This window comes from Trichoderma aggressivum, assembly GCF_033847375.1.
Source record: "Trichoderma aggressivum f. europaeum strain CBS 100526 chromosome Unknown scaffold_003, whole genome shotgun sequence".
Taxonomy (NCBI): domain Eukaryota; kingdom Fungi; phylum Ascomycota; class Sordariomycetes; order Hypocreales; family Hypocreaceae; genus Trichoderma; species Trichoderma aggressivum.
The window spans coordinates 1,011,643-1,029,405 of NW_026946369.1; the positions used below are offsets into that span (position 1 = coordinate 1,011,643).

The 17,763-nt window shown below is 52.9% G+C and overlaps 3 protein-coding genes across 3 annotated transcripts; 2 read left to right on the top strand and 1 right to left on the bottom strand.

Moving 5' to 3' along the window:
• Positions 1–177: 177 nt before the first annotated feature.
• On the bottom strand, positions 178–4,042 carry Triagg1_1433 (uncharacterized protein; the record flags this gene model as incomplete). The annotated part of the gene is made up of 3 exons (XM_062895503.1): positions 178–2,968; positions 3,039–3,749; positions 3,903–4,042. The coding sequence occupies 3 exons, from the start codon at positions 4,040–4,042 to the stop codon at positions 178–180; spliced, it is 3,642 nt and encodes a 1,213-aa protein (XP_062759772.1).
• A 2,870-nt stretch (positions 4,043–6,912) lies between these two features.
• Triagg1_1434 (uncharacterized protein) lies at positions 6,913–12,066 on the top strand (the record flags this gene model as incomplete). The annotated part of the gene is made up of 2 exons (XM_062895504.1): positions 6,913–10,282; positions 10,364–12,066. 2 exons carry the CDS (start codon positions 6,913–6,915, stop codon positions 12,064–12,066), a joined length of 5,073 nt encoding a protein of 1,690 aa, XP_062759773.1.
• A 2,440-nt stretch (positions 12,067–14,506) lies between these two features.
• Positions 14,507–16,561, top strand: Triagg1_1435 (uncharacterized protein; the record flags this gene model as incomplete). Its single annotated transcript, XM_062895505.1, has 2 exons — positions 14,507–14,734; positions 14,882–16,561. The coding sequence occupies 2 exons, from the start codon at positions 14,507–14,509 to the stop codon at positions 16,559–16,561; spliced, it is 1,908 nt and encodes a 635-aa protein (XP_062759774.1).
• Positions 16,562–17,763: the final 1,202 nt, after the last annotated feature.

The window sequence follows — 17,763 nt, forward strand, 5'->3', positions numbered from 1 at the left end:
CAAGGAAAAAATACATATAGAACAGGAACGATGAAAGAAAACCAAAAGATGAAAGAAAACCATCCAAATTCGTCTCGACAAATAAAAAGGAAAAAAAAGGTAAAAAAAAAAAAAAGAAAGAAAGAAACAACAGAGGGTATCGTCTAAGCACTGCTCCACCCACCTCGCAATGACATCTTACAACTCATCTTTCCCGTGCTTCGCAGCGTCGGTTGCCTTGCTCGCAATGCTTCCCACCTTTTCGCCAACTGATCCAGCCGCCGCACTGGCTTCGCTCGCCAGGCTGGCCACGTTCTGTGTTGCCGATGCATACGCCGCTTGAAGTCTTGATAATACACTCTCCGTGAAAGGCGCCTCCCGACCAACAATCAGCTCCGACACCAGCTCGCTCACAGACTCGTACTCCTTTGCGGCACCAGCAGACGCAGTTTGGGTGGCTTTGCCAACGGCAGAGGTGGCACTCGCCACGACAGCCTGCGCATCCGATACCCAACCCTCGTACCATCCAATGGCTGCCGGGGTTGGCTGACCATATATGTCAATGCTTAGTTGGCTAACCACAGTTCCCCAAGTCTCGCCAATGGCTAATCCGGCATTGTAAATCTGCTCAGTCGCAGCATCGTGCAAAGCAGAGATGGATTCATCAACAGCCTCGACCGCAGAAGCAACATTCTCAGTCGCCTTGGAGTAGGCAGATTCAGCAGCCTTTCCCGCAGCAGAAGCCATCGAAATTGCAGAGTCAGTAAAGGCCATGGGTGTGGGGGTTGGTGTGGCTGTTAGAGAGGACAATGCCGAAGAGGCAGCAGAAATGAAGTTGTTGTAGCGATCGTGCGCCAATCCGAGTCCGGCGTAGTAGTTGTACTTGGCCTGTTCGTAGTATTTCTCAGCTGCAGAGGTTGAAGTAGGGGTTGCCGTTGCTAATCCCAGGGCAATCAAGGCACTCTGGTATTGAAGTTCCGCCCACAGCTTGCCCTCATTCAGGCGCTCTGCCGCAATCGATTCCACCTTGCTCCAGTGTGCCGGTGTCGGGGTAGCCTGAGTAGGTGTCGGTGTGCCATAGACTCCAGCTGATGCGGCGTCTACAACGTCCTTGAATCTTGAGCTCGCTGCAGCAACCGCCTGGTCGTAAGCGGCCGATACGGAAGAAAGAAGTTGGTTTTGGACGGCCGGGGTCGGGGTGCCATGGACCTGGGCGGAAATAATGGACGATGCACTCGAATACTGGTCAGAAGCTAGAGAAATTGCGCTGGCATAAGCTGCCTCGGCAGCTTTAGTCGCGCTAGATAGGAAGCTATCGTCAGTTTCATCGTCCTCGTCCAAGATGGGTTGCCAGCCAGAGACTACCTGAGCGGCGGCGCCGAGGAAAGTTGCTTTGACGGAAGCGGAGTCGTTGTCCAGAATCTTTTGATCTTGTTGCCATGAGATCTCGTCCTCATCCAGGATATCGTCCTCGGAGTCCAATTCAATCTCATCGATTTCTTCAGGCTCGGATTCCAGTACGGTTTCGGTAGTCGCAGCGCTAGGGGTTGCGGAAGGCTCTTCCAAAACAGCCGACCTAGATTCTTCATTGACATGTTGAACAGGGATTTCGGGCGTTTCAATCTCGACCTCGGGCTCTACAATTTCGTCTTCCAGAGATTCCGGAACCTCGTCGGGCTGGCCAGTAAGGGGCTCCTGGGCTTTTTCGTCGAGGTCAGCTTGCTCTACCACATGTTCAAAGACATTCGAGCTGGCGTCGTCCACAATGGGAAATTCCTCGTCCGACGATTTCTCATCCGCAACAGCGTCATCAATGACCTCATCCGCGGAACCAGACTCCAATGGCAATGTGGCCTCGTCAGTTGTTCCTGGTGTTGCCTCTTCTGCGATGGCATCCAAGACGGCTTCCAAGACGGTATTATCAGCAGCCGACAAAGGCGTCTCTTCACCATGGGTTTCATCGGCGGTTTCTGCTGAAGACTCTCCAGCTGTCTGATCATCTCCCTGCTCGTGACTCTCCAGAGTGGTTTCATCCTCAGGCACGACTGGGTTCTGTGCAGCGTCTGCTGCCTTCTCCATCGCCTCAGAATCAAAGTTATCGGTAGCGTCATTCGCGAGAATCTTCCACTGAGCAACTTGCTTAAGACGAGCAAGCTCCTTGGCAGCGCTAGAGGCGATGGTCATTCCGTCATCCTCGACCAGAGCTGCAGCATCCTGTGCTTGCAGCAGCGTGGGGTGAGTGACAATGAGATGTTTCAGCTCTTCGGTCCAATCCCCCAGTGTTTGCTTGAGCTCGTGATACTTTGCCCAATCTCTATATGTAACTCCATCGGTCCAGGCCCATTTCATTCCGAGTTGCTGAAGTGCGAGATTCGTAGTCTCATCAAGTATCTGGAAGTGTACGTCGGCGGCTTTGAGAACCAGGTATTGCAAATTATCATCATACTCTTCCCGCCAGGACCTGATGCCTTGCGCAGCTGTCTTGATGGCTATGCCAGCAGCTCGAACGGCGGCAACGATTTGTTCTTGAGCATCGTCGAGCGGGTTGGCGGCATTCTCTGCAACAATACTAGAAATCTTTGCCTTGAGACCATCAGTCTCCGACTCGACTAGTGCCTCGAGCTTCTTGACAAGGGGCTTGCCCTTGGAGACAATCTCATCGACGACCATGCGGTTCGCAATCTCATCGATCCGGTCCTCCATATCGGCAGCGCCCTCTTCGGCCTGGGCAGCAAATTTATTCTGCCACATCTCAAGGTCTTGCGCCACCATCTCACGGGCGATCCTTCTTTTCTCCGTCTCATTTTCTGCAGCAGGAGGGGCCTGAACGGGGTTCCAGTATGATTCTGCTACCGGCTGCTCCTCGAGGCTTGAGCTCGGAGGGGGGGCGACAGATTCGGAAGCTGTTGTGCTTGGAGATTGTGTGCCCTGTGGGGCCGGCTTGCTAAAGGACGAGTATCGTGGTGGCTCAGTAGTAGTTTTTCGTCTCCTACGATTTTGTTAGACGACATCAAGAAAGGTTGGAAAGGCGATGATTAGAGAAATGGAGGTGCACTTACGTAGAAGACGACGTCACTTCGGGAAGCACTCTGGTCTTTGCTTGGTTCTTGTATCTTTCCAAGCGCTCGCCAATGCGAACGAGCTGGGGCTCTACATTCTCAACGTAGACCATTCGAACCTGTGGCCACACGGCCTTGTTGAGAAAGGCATTCGTCTTGCCCCAAACCCACTGAGCAGCAGGCAGCGCCGTGCCAGTGGTGAAACTTGAGGCAGCGTTGTAGCCTTGGTGCGCATAGGGTTGCACCAGTTCGTAGCTTGGCAGCAAGACTTGGTAGTACAACCGGAGAGAATTGGTATGGCCGATTTCGTAGTAGGGTCCGAACACCTCGCCGGCGCTCTCCAGGTATGGAGCAATTGTTTCCTCGTACTGCTTCTGGGACAGAGCACGCAGCTGGGCTACCTGAGGCCGGCCGTGCTTCTCCCATTGAGCCCAGACTTGTTCCTGGCCCTTTTCAACCCATGGCCCACCGTGTTGGACGGCATAGGCGCGCGCCGGTGTGAGGACGCTGGAGTCGACGGTTTGGTAGTAAGGCCACGCAAAGTCCACATATGGCGCAACGTATTGATCGTAGTAAGGCAGCGTGTACGGGGCGACGGCGGCTTTGGCTTGAAAGTACGGTTTGCAGATGAAGGGAGAGTCTTGGTCGCATTCCTCGAGCGTGGAAGGACAGCGGAAGAGAAGCGTGAGGATAAAGGCCCAGGTCGCAAGTCTGTGGATGCAAATCATCAATCAGCACATGTTTGGTTCCCCCGCGCATGACAGGCCAAGCAAGCCACAAGCGACGAGGCACCGCATCGCAACGTCGAAAGAAGCAGCAATTGGAGTCGTCAAAGAGGAAAAAACTCGAGAAATAACAACGTACCTAGCGATGGTCCCTCCTACCCAGGCCACGAAGCCGCGTCGTGGTCGTGAAGCAGCAACTTTTTTGCCTGTCTGGCCGTTCATCTTGCCGTTCACATGCGAAGAGCCGTTGCCCGGCTTCAAGCCGCTGGACTCGGCCATGAGAAAAGAATAGGCTCTGTCAAAGTCGTACTATTCGGGAGAATGGATGGTTTAGTCGACAAGAGCAAGGACAAGAGCGACGAAAGAAGATGGTGAAGGTTGAAGAAAGAGAAGAGAATCGAAGAGAGAGAAAAGAAGCCAGCTTAGAGCGGACCAGCTAGCGGAGGTACCTACCATATTTCTAGTGGATTGGTGATGTAGCCTAGCAGGTAGCATTTCGGTGGATGGGGGAGCCCCGTAAAGTAGCGGCAGGGTATCGTGGCCCCAGATGTCCTTGTGGAGGTACCTCATGATACCGCGGGGCACGGGTTTCGTTTCGCTGGCCCACCCCTAGAGCTGAAGCGGATGCTGGAATCTCTTTTTTCTTGCAGCAGGGAGAGCGCAGGATGGGGGCGGATCACGGCAAGTTTCAGCACTCGAAACACCTTTGGGGGCCTTTGCTTCAGGGGATGGGCAGTCCGTGTGTCAGGGCCTGGAGTTTTGGTTCAGGTCAATTTGATGTTGTTGAGAACATTGACATTGGAATTGAATTCATAAGCACGAGGTGGACACCGCGGAATTGCTGTGCCGGGCAATACATGTAATTAGTAGGCAGCGAGTGCACGGGGAGGGCGGTTGAATTCAAAATATCAGCTACGGGCGGCCTTTTTATGGAATTGACGTGAATTACACCAACATTACACGATCTAGACAAACAAGATACGCAAACAACAGGCCGATCGTCTTATCGTCTTCGCTTCAATGGGACACGTCATGGTGCTGGCAAGAAGCTTGTTTTTGGTTGCCGTCGACATCAGCGATCCAGCAGCCTCGCATGGCTTGGAGACATGAAACAAGACGGCGATTGGACCGCCCAGTGGCCACTAGGGTGTAGATCCGCCATCATCATACTGGATGGGTGTGCCCAACCAAGGCCGTGATACGCGGTCTGTGGATTGGGCAAGATGGACGAAGACTACGGAGTACTAACGAGATGATTACGAGGGGCATTACGTATAGATGGTAGATGTAGCTAGAGAAAGTAGATGGTGGTAGGTGGTAGTAGATGGTAGTAGATGGAACTGGACAGAGTAGATGGTGGTAGATAGAGTAGATGGTGGTAGATAGAGTAGATGGTGGTAGATAGAGTAGATGGTGGTAGATAGAGTAGATGGTGGTAGATAGAGTAGATGGTAGTAGATATAAATAGATGCAAATTGATAAATCATCTAGCGATCAAATGGAGAGATGAGAGGGGTTTTTTTCACGTTCATTATAAACTCGATGATGGCAAACAAAAGAGCAATTCCAATTTACATACGATATCATCCATCCATACCTAGTAGCTATAGTAGGTTGGCGAGGTTCAATGGAAGAGCCCAATTTCCCGTTCCCGATTCACAAAGCTCTACGCACCAGACATGCCGCAGTCGCTTGAAGACGAGCGAAAATCTCAAGCTGCTGGATGTGTCCATGGGTATTATACAAATCTGACGCCGTCGGAAGGGATCCGTTGATATGTGTGCTTCTTCCGGGTAGCTCGAGTCCGACACTCACTTTGACTCTTACTGTACTCCGTAAGAGTGGCAATTCAAACCACAGGTTCAAATAGGAGTTATTAGAGAGAAAAAAACTATTGTCCAACACCGAGCACGTCCTGAATTTTTGTCGAAACAGTTGCCCGCCTTGTGTAATTCAGCTCGATGCCTGTGGAGCTGCAAAACTCGTAGATGACGATATATCTGGGCCTCAAGGTGGCAATATGGCACCACCATGTGAAACCTTGTTTCTTCAGCTCGATAGCGGCTGCATGGTATTGGTGCGATAGATGGCAATACCAACATGCAAGTTAGTAGTGACCATTAACCCAACATTTTTTCCTTCCAGATGGAACAAGGTGCTTTCACATGCCACTCTATCAACGTACTAGACACACCGTTAATGTGTGTCGTGATGAGAGCCACATACTAACACAATGGCTCAGTAGTGTTTGGGCCTGCAAATGGACTGATTAAAATATCATTTTGACAATATGTGCCTATTGTACACATCTACTCAAATTCTCCGTATTCACTCCATGTAGGAACTTGTCGCATCTTCGTCCACTCTCTTCCCCAAGCGTACCTCTGCTTATTACCTGCGTCTACTCCATCAACCCATTTCCTCCATAGACCAATATCTAAATAGGTTCACGTATCTGCTTCTACCATCCGTACATCGCTTTGCCATGGTAAACCAATCATTCATACCTCCTTTCTCTATTACTGAATCACTCATCTTACCTCATCCCAATAGCGTACATGTACTCGTACACGCATTTCTTCGTCCTCGCTGTTTGACTTAGTAATATGGGTGGACTGTTGAGACTCGGGCGGGAGCAAGGCATGGGACCGACGGGTACTAATCGATAACATGGTGGTGGCGGCAAGGCCGCACGGTCACACTAGTACCTCTGAAGTAGAAGTGCTCGGAGCTGGAGTCCGACTTTTGTTGGAGATTGAGGAATCACCTCGCACTGCGCACAGACGCATTTCTCCGGAGTCCGCTTAACCACTTCTCTCTACTTCCTCCTTCATCTATTTTCCTTTGATACTATCAACTCCGCCATCCAGGTCCGCTTAGACATTGCTGGCCCAACCTGAGCTGTTCCATACATTGAGCCTGGATCCCCTCCCCAGGCTTTTCCTTATCTCGCTGCCCTCGTACGTACAAGAGTACAAGATAGAGGGGCGGAGACTTTTCACGGCAATCCTCAGCCTTTCAACAACACCTGTCCCAACAACGACGATCGTCTTGTCTCGACTCATGGTGCCTCCGACTCCTCTTGTTCGATAACTCCCCCGCCGCGGGCATTTTCTTCTTCTTCTCTCGTCTCGTCTCGCCTCCCAACCATGGACGACGTCTGGGACGCTTCAGACGTCGGGCCCGCCGCCCAACTTCGAGACTCGACCCGGCACGACGATGGCCTCAGCGCCGCCGCCGTTGATACGAGCCATTCGATATGCCGAATATGCCGTGGAGAGGGCACGCCGGCCGAGCCGCTCTTCTACCCGTGCAAGTGCAGTGGCAGCATCAAGTACGTCCACCAGGACTGCTTGATGGAGTGGCTCTCGCACTCCCAGAAAAAGTACTGCGAGCTGTGCAAGACGCCGTTCCGGTTCACGAAACTCTACGCACCAGACATGCCACAGTCGCTTCCCGTGCACATCTTCATCGAGCACATGGCCAAGTACCTGTTCCGCAACTCTTTGGTCTGGCTTCGGGCAGCCGTGGCCATAAGCGTCTGGGTCTTTTGGCTTCCCTATTTTATGAGGGCCGTCTGGTCATTCATGTTCTGGGTTAGTGACGAGGGCCCGGGTGCCGGTTCCATCATGTCGCGCATCAACGAGACCAACAACCCCATGTCTAATATTCCCTCGTCTATTCTGGCCATTGGCACCTGTCCTGCCAGCCCTCTACTTGCTGCCACCACCACGTCAGCGGCTGAAGTCGAAGCCGTGGTCGGTCAGCTCCAGGGCAAAGAAGTTTCCGACTACCTGGTGCGATTCTTACTCGGTTCATTCACCTCTCCCTTGCTAGCCTCAGATGGTGAGCTTGGGCAGGTGTCCAACGCATCTGCAGCACCAGGCAATGCTAGTCAGCCATCTGTTACCTCGACCCTCCTCGGTAACGTCGCATTCATTGGCAACCTAACCAGAAGCGCCAGCTTGAACCGTGCCATTGTATCTGTGCTGGAAGGGCAGGTTATTACCGTCTTGGTCATCATCTCCTTCATTCTCATCATCCTGGTCAGAGACTATGTGGTTCAACAGCAGCCGGAAATCAATATGAGAGCTGCCTTTGCCGCACCGGAAAATGACTTCCCGATTGCTGTACCAGAGATTGTTCAGCCAGAACACTTGCCGCCAAATCCAGAGCCCACCGACTCGGACGATGAAACCCTGGAGGACAGCGATCAGGCGGGTGCCCCAGACTGGCGATTGATCCCAGCGGACCCGCGCACGGCTATTGACGAGCAGCCATTGACTCCGGATTCCTCGAACCACTCCCTACTAGATCATGAACCGTTCCCCACTTCCAGTACCAACACATCCTTGCAGAACGATCAACTGAATTCCCAGGCACGCGAAGGTGCTGATGATGGGGATGCCGCGGAAGAGCGAGCCACCGTCGAAGACTATCTGCGAATTTATCGCCGCGCAAATGGTGATCTCCAAGACATATTGCGAATCATCGAAGAGGAAGGGCTCCAAGAGAAGCTCAAATACTGGGTCGAGGTTACTAGGCGATCAACCATCGACAGTGCCGACCGTCACGCCGCAAGCGAGGCTGCAAGCGAGCCGGCCACGGAGGAAAAGGAGCAGCACGAGCAGGATGTCGGTTCGGATCATGACACCCTCCCATCTGCATCCACCTGGAAGGGAAAAGAACCAGCGTGGTCTCCGGCACTTGAAGATGTCGATATGTCGGGTCCGGCCGCTGACTTGGAAGATGATCTTTATGATATTGCCACCAGACCTCGTTCAATGTCTGACGGCTTCCAGGAGCACCGGTTCGTTAATCCGCTGGCCAACAACTCATGGTCCTTTGATGCACTTCCTACAGATGACAACCACGATGAAGTATCCCATGCCCTTCCAGTTATCCAAGAGCACACCGGACAGTATATTAGCTATATGCAGCCAGCCCAGGATGATGACAGCCATCTCAACAGAGAAAACCATCGCCGCCTTCCGGAGAGGGATATCCACGAACACCAACCCATCAGAGAAGTCTACCAACGCTATCCTCCAGAGAGAGAAGTATATCAGCGTCATCCCGATCTAGATGATAGAGAAGCCCACTTGGATGCTGAATTCGAAGCCCAACCGCCTCACATCAACGGCGCGGCCGAGGAAGTCGCCCCTAACGGTGGTGAAGTTCCAGCCGCTGGCCTCGTCGGCAGAGTTGCCGATTTCATGTGGGGCAATTTGAATGAGCCGGATGTTGCAGAGGCCGGCCCTGTTGCTGACGCTGCCGCCCAACAAGCAGCCATCGCCGCTGAGAGAGCTGCTGCCATACGAGCTGTTGCTGAGCAAGCGGCTGGAAATGACGATCTCTGGGCGGGAGCTAACGGCGAGGATGGTGATGGGGTTCCCGCCGACGGCAACGCAGCTGGTTTCGATCCCGAGGCAATCGACGACTTGGAAGATTTCGAGGGGGTCATGGAACTCATCGGCATGCGTGGCCCTATTGCAGGGCTTTTCCAAAACGCCATATTCTGCGCCGTGCTTGTGTCTGTCACCATCTTTGCTTGCATTTTCCTCCCCTACAACATTGGACGTGTCTCGGTCTGGCTCCTTGCAAGCCCCATGCGAGTCGTGCGCTTGCTCTTCGAGCTCTCGAAGCTGTTACAGGATGCCACTTTTCTGGTCGCTGGATTTGTTTCTTGGGGCGCGCTGAACATTGTCGACATGCTCGCAACCATCGTGGGCGCCTCCGATGAAGTTCATATCGTTTCGGCTAGGAAAATGTCCTGGGGCCTATGGACAGGTGCTGCTAACAGATTATCCACGTGCCTCTTCATAGACTTTTTCCCCATGACGACGACGGAAATTCACAACTTTTCTGCAGTGAGTCACGACGCACTCAACACCGTCAAGTCAAACATCTTGGCCGTGTTCTACAACCTCAAGGATGGCCTGAGCATGGCCCGTGATGTGGGTTTTGACAAGATCCTGTCGACGACAACGACGGTGCTTGGCTCCACCTCGGAGACGCTTGTCAAGCTTTCATCCCAGCTTATGAAGCCGAGTTCGTGGGTCATTGATCTGAGCCTAGCCGAAGAGTGGCCTGCAGTCGATCCGCAGCTGGCACATTGGTCAAGCCTGGACAGATTTTGGGCAATTCTCGCCGGCTACACCACCGTGTTCCTGATTGGTGCGTTGTATCTGAAAAAGGGAAGCCCGTTCTCGAGGGGCTCGACGATGCATGCATGGGAGGCCGGTGTCATCGACTTTCTCCAGCAGGCCAGCGGCATCATCAAGGTGATACTCATCATAAGCATCGAAATGCTCGTCTTTCCTCTCTACTGCGGGTTGCTTCTCGACGCGGCCCTGCTGCCACTCTTTGAGGGCACCACGCTGACGAGCCGCATCGTCTTCACTTGCAAGTATCCAATGACGTCGGTATTCGTGCACTGGTTCGTAGGCACCGGCTACATGTTCCACTTTGCCCTCTTTGTTTCCATGTGCCGCAAGATAATGCGGCCAGGTGTTTTGTGTAAGTTGCCATTGCTCAAAATCTCTTTTTTTTTTTTGGGCTCTCACAATGAGTCCTCGACTAACATTGGTTTCTTTGCAGACTTTATCCGAGATCCTGACGACCCCGAATTCCACCCCGTCCGAGATGTACTGGAGAGAAATCTCACAACTCAACTGAGGAAGATTCTCTTCTCTGCTTTCGTGTACGGAGCTCTCGTGATTGTGTGTCTCGGCGGTGTTGTGTGGGGCCTGTCATTTGCCATGCCAGGCGTGCTCCCCATTCACTACTCTTCCAACGAGCCAGTTTTGGAATTTCCAGTCGACTTGCTCTTTTACAATTTCCTCATGCCCCTGGCGGTTAAATTCTTCAAGCCCAGCGACGCGCTCCACACCATGTACACCTGGTGGTTCCGCAGATGTGCACGAGCTCTCAGACTGACCTATTTTCTCTTTGGTGAGAGAAGAATTGACGAGGAAGGAATTTTACATCTTCGTCCTGGGACTACGGCGGGGAGGCTTCCTCAGACGGGCTTCCTGCTCGAGCTCGGGGAGGGCAACGAAATTGTACCCAAGACCTGGCGAGATACCTTTGAGGGTGGCGATTCGAAGCCAAATACGGTCATGAACTCTGAGCAAAGGAGAGACCTCCGTCGCAGAAAAGCTCAGCTCGTCGATTCTCAGCAGCTTGTCAAGGATGGTCGATTTGTCAGGGCCCCCGCGTCGGATCGTATCAAGATTCCCAAGGGGCAGAAGATTTTCCTGACGGTGAGCGAGCGCAACCACCGCAGAGATGGCCGTTCGGACGACGATCTCTATGCTTCCGACCAGTACCTTATGGTCTATGTGCCCCCCAACTTCCGCGCCAGAGTCTTTTTATTTATTCTCTTCATCTGGCTTTTTGCTTCGGTTACCGGCGTGGGCTTCACCATTATCCCCCTAGTTTTTGGCAGACGAATTTTCAAGGAGCTGATACCACACTACATCCGAACGAACGATATCTACGCCTTCAGCATTGGCGTGTTCCTGCTCGGCTCTGTGGCCTATTCGACATTCCACTACCACGTCATCAAGGAAACTGCTCAGAGGTGGACTGAGCAGGCACGCCGTGACTTGTTTGAGGGCAAGGCTGTGGGACGAGGCGCCCTCATTGGCCTCCGCCTGGCCAAGCTCTTTTACGTTTACTTTGCGCTTTTGATCGTGTTCCCACTGCTTACCTCGCTGCTGATGGAGCTCTATGTCACTATCCCACTACACACGTACATGTATCCTCCTACGGCGATTTCGACCCTAAAGGACCAGGCAGTGGATCGCCACACGGTGCGCGTCATCCAGTCGTGGGTCTTGGGACTGCTCTATCTCAAGTTGGGAAGCCGATTGATTACCTCGCTGTTCCCGGATAGCCGCGCCGCTACGGCAGTTCGATCCATCATGCGCCGCGGGTGGCTGCGTCCCGACGTGCGCCTCCTGACACGAGCTTTCGTTATTCCGGGCCTGATGGCGTCCTGCGTGGCCATCCTCGGACCACCCATGATGGCGGGATTCGTTATCAAGCACGGTGGCCTCACCGGGGGCTCTGCAGTCGAGGATGCGGCCGAGGCGGTAAGGCTGACGGTGCTCTACAGACAGTCTTATCCCGCGGCAGCGTTTGCCGCCATACTCGCCAAGCACGCGGTCGGTCTCGTCAAGGTGACGAACCGGTGGACGGCGGGCGTTAGGGATGAGGCGTATTTGATTGGTGAACGTTTGCACAACTTTGGGTCCAGAGCATCTGGAACAAAGAGGTCCAGCAGGGCCCAGCGGTAAACGAAGGTGGGAGGGAGACAGCCTTGAATGGTGAGGAGGATTAGGCTGTAATGACTGCATATATCAAGATTCATGTATGACATTGGCGGGGACTCAGCATGGATGGTAGCTTGGAGGATTGGGCACGGCTCAGGTATTATTGCTACACTAGCCCGAGGCCAGGTTAGGTTTCGCCGGCGATATATGTAGGTAGGTAATTATCAACTAAGCGGTATAAGAAATCAACTTGTGATTTTCTCTTTTTTTTTTCCCTTCATTTTTGAGAAGGAATAAGAAATGTGGTGTCTTTATTTTTGTATGTGCGTGTGTGTGGTTTGGTGTTAAAAAGGCTCAGCTGGGGATACCATGCAATATGAGGAGCTTCATTTTGGGAGGGGCCAACGTGCAGCATCATGATTTAGGGGGCCGATTTCAAGCATTAAGCAAGATTAAGAGAAATCACCTTTTATTTAGATGATTTGTTTCTTCGAGTTATCTCCTAATAACACTGCTGTTCTTTTCTACGTAGTAGTTAGTATTCATTAATATTGCCTTGATTGCGGGACTTATAACACACTACCCGGGAGTTTGAAATGAAGAGGCAGGGAAACAAGCAAAGCTGTGCTCTCAGAACTAAAATGCCTGGATTATTAATGAAACAGCTGTTGCAAACACCTGTTCACTCAAACAAAGAAACAGGGTGGCAGCACCTTTGGGTAGCAACACCCGTCATGGGGTTCCGTCGTCACCTGAAAAAGCCCATCCCAATCCTCATCTTGTTTACATTCCGACGAATCAAGTTCCTCCCCCCTCCCCGCGGGAAAAAAAAAGATCTGACGCAAACAAAGTACTCGTACATGTCGGGTCATGCAGTCGAGCATCATTCCGTACATGCGAAAATAATTACCTGCATTTGGCGGGCTGTGAGTCTTTTGGGGGGGGCGCGTCTTCTCCATTCAGAGCGTAAATGGCCAATCAGAAGAGTCAAATGGCCAATCAGAAGACATGAGTGTCCAATCAGAGGCTCGAGTGCCCAATCAGAAGCGCGACTGTCGGCTGTCAAAGTCTCGTGCGCATTGCATGGATGCGTTGGCCAGAGTTCCACCTTTTGGAGGTGAGGCTGTCGCTGAGTGGCTCGAAAGGCCCGTTGAGAATCCATTGATTGAATGCAAAATACATGCACCCCGAAATAACGGAGTACAGACAGGTACAGGTACGGGTACGGGTACGGGTACAGGTACCAGCACTCATGGAACACTCAAACTCGTGCGTCCGTTGGCTGTCTTGCAGCGGTTCTTAGTGGTCGACGGCGGTGCAGCCACGTGATCCACAGGGGATCGTTGCCCGCTGTACTCCGTAGCGGCAGCGACTTGCAGCGCAAACTGCAGCGCCCGAGCCGCTGCAATTTGGCGACCTGAGTCCCCAGCAGCTCATCAACGCCCGTGTTGCCCATGGCGGCCACCTGGTCTAGGCCGCAAGCAGCATAGCGCCGCCTGCCGGTCGCCCAAATCTGATGCAGCCCCAAGGAGAGTGTCGCATCCAGCGTCACGGGCCAGAGCAATCCATTTGCAACTTGCAACCGCCAACTGCAGGGCTATCGCGGTCTCAACGACTGACTTGTCACGATACGGCCAGCGTCTCTGCCTCCTACACTATCAAACTCTGCTTTTGCGCTGTCCCGAGGCTCTCGGCTACCTTGGGCTGACGTTGCTCGATCGGCCCCGGAATCCCCTGGCGGCCAGAAACAGCGACGCCGCGCCTCGCGAAATTTGACTCGTTGCCGCGGCTCCTGGTTTCTGGTTCTGGTTCTGCCTCTTGTGGGTGTTTTGCGCCTGACTCTCTGCGGGAGCGCATCAGAAGCGCCTCTATTGTGTGCGTAAATTGAAGCCCGGCATCGGCTTCATCAAAACTTCGGTGAGCGCAACTTCTAGCGGCCTCTGGCGGCGGCTGAAACGGCCCCAAAGCTGACCAAAACCCCCGGTGAAGGCAGTTCGAGCGACAAACGGGCTGCGTTGACAGGCCTCGCCATCGCCCGACCCGATCCGAATCTCTGCATCTTGCGACTCCAACTCGTTCATCACCTCCAAGCGACTCTCTCTCAGTCTCTCTTTTTGCTGTTTTGCTCTAGCTTCGAGCTCTTCTTTGGCTCGCCGGCTCTCCGACGGTTACACTCCTTAACGATCCACGATAAACCACCACTTGCCAGTGTTTTTTTTTTTTTTTTTGTCTCAACAAATATTACTCACGACTTGCGCCCGATTATCTGCGGTGCTTTGACATTTTAGCGAAATCACGTCGCATCATAACGATTCATTCATTGCCATTTTTTCCTTTTTTTTGTTACCGTCTTACGTCGCACAACCTTCCATGCCCACACCGCCCGACTCACCGAGAGAGGAAAAAGAACAAGAGAAGGGACGACGACACCCAGCCCACACATAGCTTTGAGCTTTGATCCACCATGGCCGAACCACCTTCGTCGCCTCCTAGCGAGGCTGCCGGTTCCGAGGATGCCTTGTCTTGGTACAAGGCGCAGTACGAGCTTTTGGAGTCTGAGCTGGCCGAGTTCCGAGAGTCCAGTCGGGAATTGGAGCAGGAGCTGGAGAAGGATATTGAACGAGCAGAGAAGCAGGAGAGGATCCTCAAGGAGAAGGCCGACGCGCTGCGGTTTGAAGTAGAAGAATGGAAGGTAAGTTGGATGCGCTCATTTCTGACTCTTTAAAAACCCTCAATCTGCTTGGAGGCGATTTGGATCAACTCCCGTTCAAATTACGCTTGCGATGCGTTTGATATCTTGGTTACGGCGGCTAATTTTCTCTTTTATTAACTTGCGCAGAGGAAATATAAAGAATCCAAAGCAGAAACCACCACTGCGCAAGCTTCGCTAGAAAAGGAAATTACAAACCTTCGAGAGGCAAACCGCACATTGACCCACAGGCTGAGAGACTCTGAGGTTGCCAATGATGATTTCGAACGCCAAGCGCGAAACACGACCTCGTCTCTCGAGGACATGGAGTCCAAGTTCAACCAGGCCGTTGAGCGGGGTGTCCTGATGGAGGAAGAGATCAAGATGGGCGAGCAGGAGCGTGAGGCGCTCCGCATCGAGTCACAGCGCCTGCGAGAGGAGCTCTCAGAGCTCAAGATTGAAGCCGAGCTCATGCAGGACAAGGTCAAGAAGTACGAATCCCGCCACTCAACCATCTCTTCCGACATTTCGATTCTCGAGTCCCCCACCTTTGACAAGGCCGTGGATGCGTCTGTCGACTCGGCCGCCAGCTCGCCTCTCATCACGACGCCCCAAGAGATCACCAAGTCGCTAGGAGAGCCGATTATCGAGCTGTTGGATCCACCGTCACCGCCAATGTCGGATGCCTCGGCGCACATGTCGAGAGCGCCGTCACGGATGCGGACTCCGGCCCCTGCCACCCTTCGCCGGACTAGAATGCCGTCGGTGGATGCCAGCTCTCGAGCCCGTGGAGGTGCCTCTTCGACGGGCAACCGGGTTGTCACTGGTGGCCGCCCGTCCATCAGCGGCATCAGCGGCAACAACGGCAACAGCAACAGCAACAGCAACAGCAACAGCGGCGGCGCGCCTCTTCGCACGCCCACCCATAGATCAACCGTATCGCGCAACAGCAACTACAAGATACCCGCGTCAAACTCATTGTCGCACATCCGCCTGCTCACGGCCCAGATGCAGAGGCTCGAGGCCAGAGTCCACTCGGTACGGTCCAAGCTACCCGCTCCCGGCGGTAGCACCACTCCGCCTCGCCCGTCTTCTCGACCTGCGATGCCTAGTTTGGCTCCCACCGCGCCGACATCTACGGCGGTTCGCTCACGCAAGCGCGCCACCACTCAGTCAACGGCATCCTCATCTTTCACCGGGGACGACCTGAACCTGACGCCCACTAGTAGTTATACTTCGTCGTCCAGGACTAGCCACACTCCCAGGCTTAGCGCGTCTGGCGTGAGCAGGATCTCCTTTGGCACCCAGTCCAACGGCCGGACAACAGACTCGGAGATCAGCCGGCCAGTATCGCGGTCCAGCGGAGCATCATCATACGCCAGGCCGCCGTCTCGCAACGAAATACCATTACCAACGCGGCCGATTTCGCGGAGCTCCTTTTCGGCGGGGACTCGAACCCCCATTGGCCGGCCGGTATCCTCTTTTGGCCGCGGGCACTCTGGCAGTGTCAGTGGCGTAAACCTGCTCGGAGAGGAACCTGAGCATGAGCCCCCGTACCGCACGCCTAGTAGGCGAGGTACCTTTTCCACCCGATATGATTTGGGCACGAGCATCAGCGGCATCGGTGGCATCAGCGGCATACCGACACCAGGTAGTGCCATTCCCGCGCCGGGCAGCGGGATCCCAGGGCCGAGCTTGAGACGGCAGAGCAATGCTAGGAGAATCAGCGTTAGCAACGGCAGTACTAGCACCGGCGGCGTCCCTCTTCGATCGGGCCGCGTCAGCACAACTGGATTCAGGAAACTGGGCGACTTGGGAGAGACTTATTGATGAGATGAGCTCTCGTGTCGAGATTTGCACAGCAACCTGTTTCCGAGATGTTTACTCTCTTTAGTATAATTATTTCTTTCCTTTTTAGTTTTTGGCTTTTTTTTTTCTCTTTCCCGAAACTCCAGTTCTCGCTTTGCGTTCAATTGTTTTTGTCTGTATTTTGGGAACGGGTGCATTTTGGTCGCTGTGACATTTTCTTTTTGGCAATCACAGAGGCGAACGAGGTGTTGATGATGATTTGATTACGGGCATGTTTTTTTTTTCCTCTTCATGCTACAACGCACGGTTGGTTTTATTGCCTTTGCCTCCCACACTTGATTCGATCTTCTTTTTTTCTTTTGTTGCCTTTTTTTTTACTTATTATACCTCGACCCTTTACCCCGGATTCTTGATGCAGGGGGAGGTTCTTGTTCTTGGTACTACACTACACACGCACACATGGAAGTTATGAAGAGATGGTACGGGCTGAGCTCGACAAAGACTAAACATAAATTTCTATAGATTGCCTTTTCATTTGTCTCTTTTTTTTCTTTTCCTTTTTGCGAGGGGAGATGGTTATTGGAAGGGGGGGTTGAATATGAGGGATGATGGGAGGAGGGAAAGTGAGGAGGGATAGCTAGAATTAGTAACTAGATATCAGAGATACGTAGCCCAGAAAAAAAAATTGATACATTGTTTCACCTCTTTGTTTTGTCTGGTTGAATGCGCAGAGAGGAAATGCTGAAAGTGAGAGCAGAGAGATGGATGGTTTATGTCACTGGTTCGGAATGAGATGGGATCGGATTGCCGAAAGAGGCTCGGCCCGGGATGGGGCATGGACGAGCCCGAGAGTTCGGATTCCGTCTTGAGCTGATTTACGAGGACGGAATAGGTAGGTACCTTGGGTTGGCTGTAAAGGGACAGCAGCAGTGCTTATGTATATACGAGTGTGTAGCTAGAGGCGGTAGAAGACGTTGGAAGGGATGCTGTACTGTAGAGGGAGTATGAGATGTTGATTTGGTTGTCATGTATCATGTTGAGCACAGCACAGCACAGCACAGTACAGTACTCGTACGGTAGTAATGGCCCGTACATGAAGTTGAACGCACGCGACTGCAACAGTATGGCCCGTACATCAAGTTCCTGGGCTAGGTGCATGTCTGTACGTAACCGTAGTACGGTACTAAATCCGCCGCTCATAGCCGAAAGAACCTTTGGAGAAG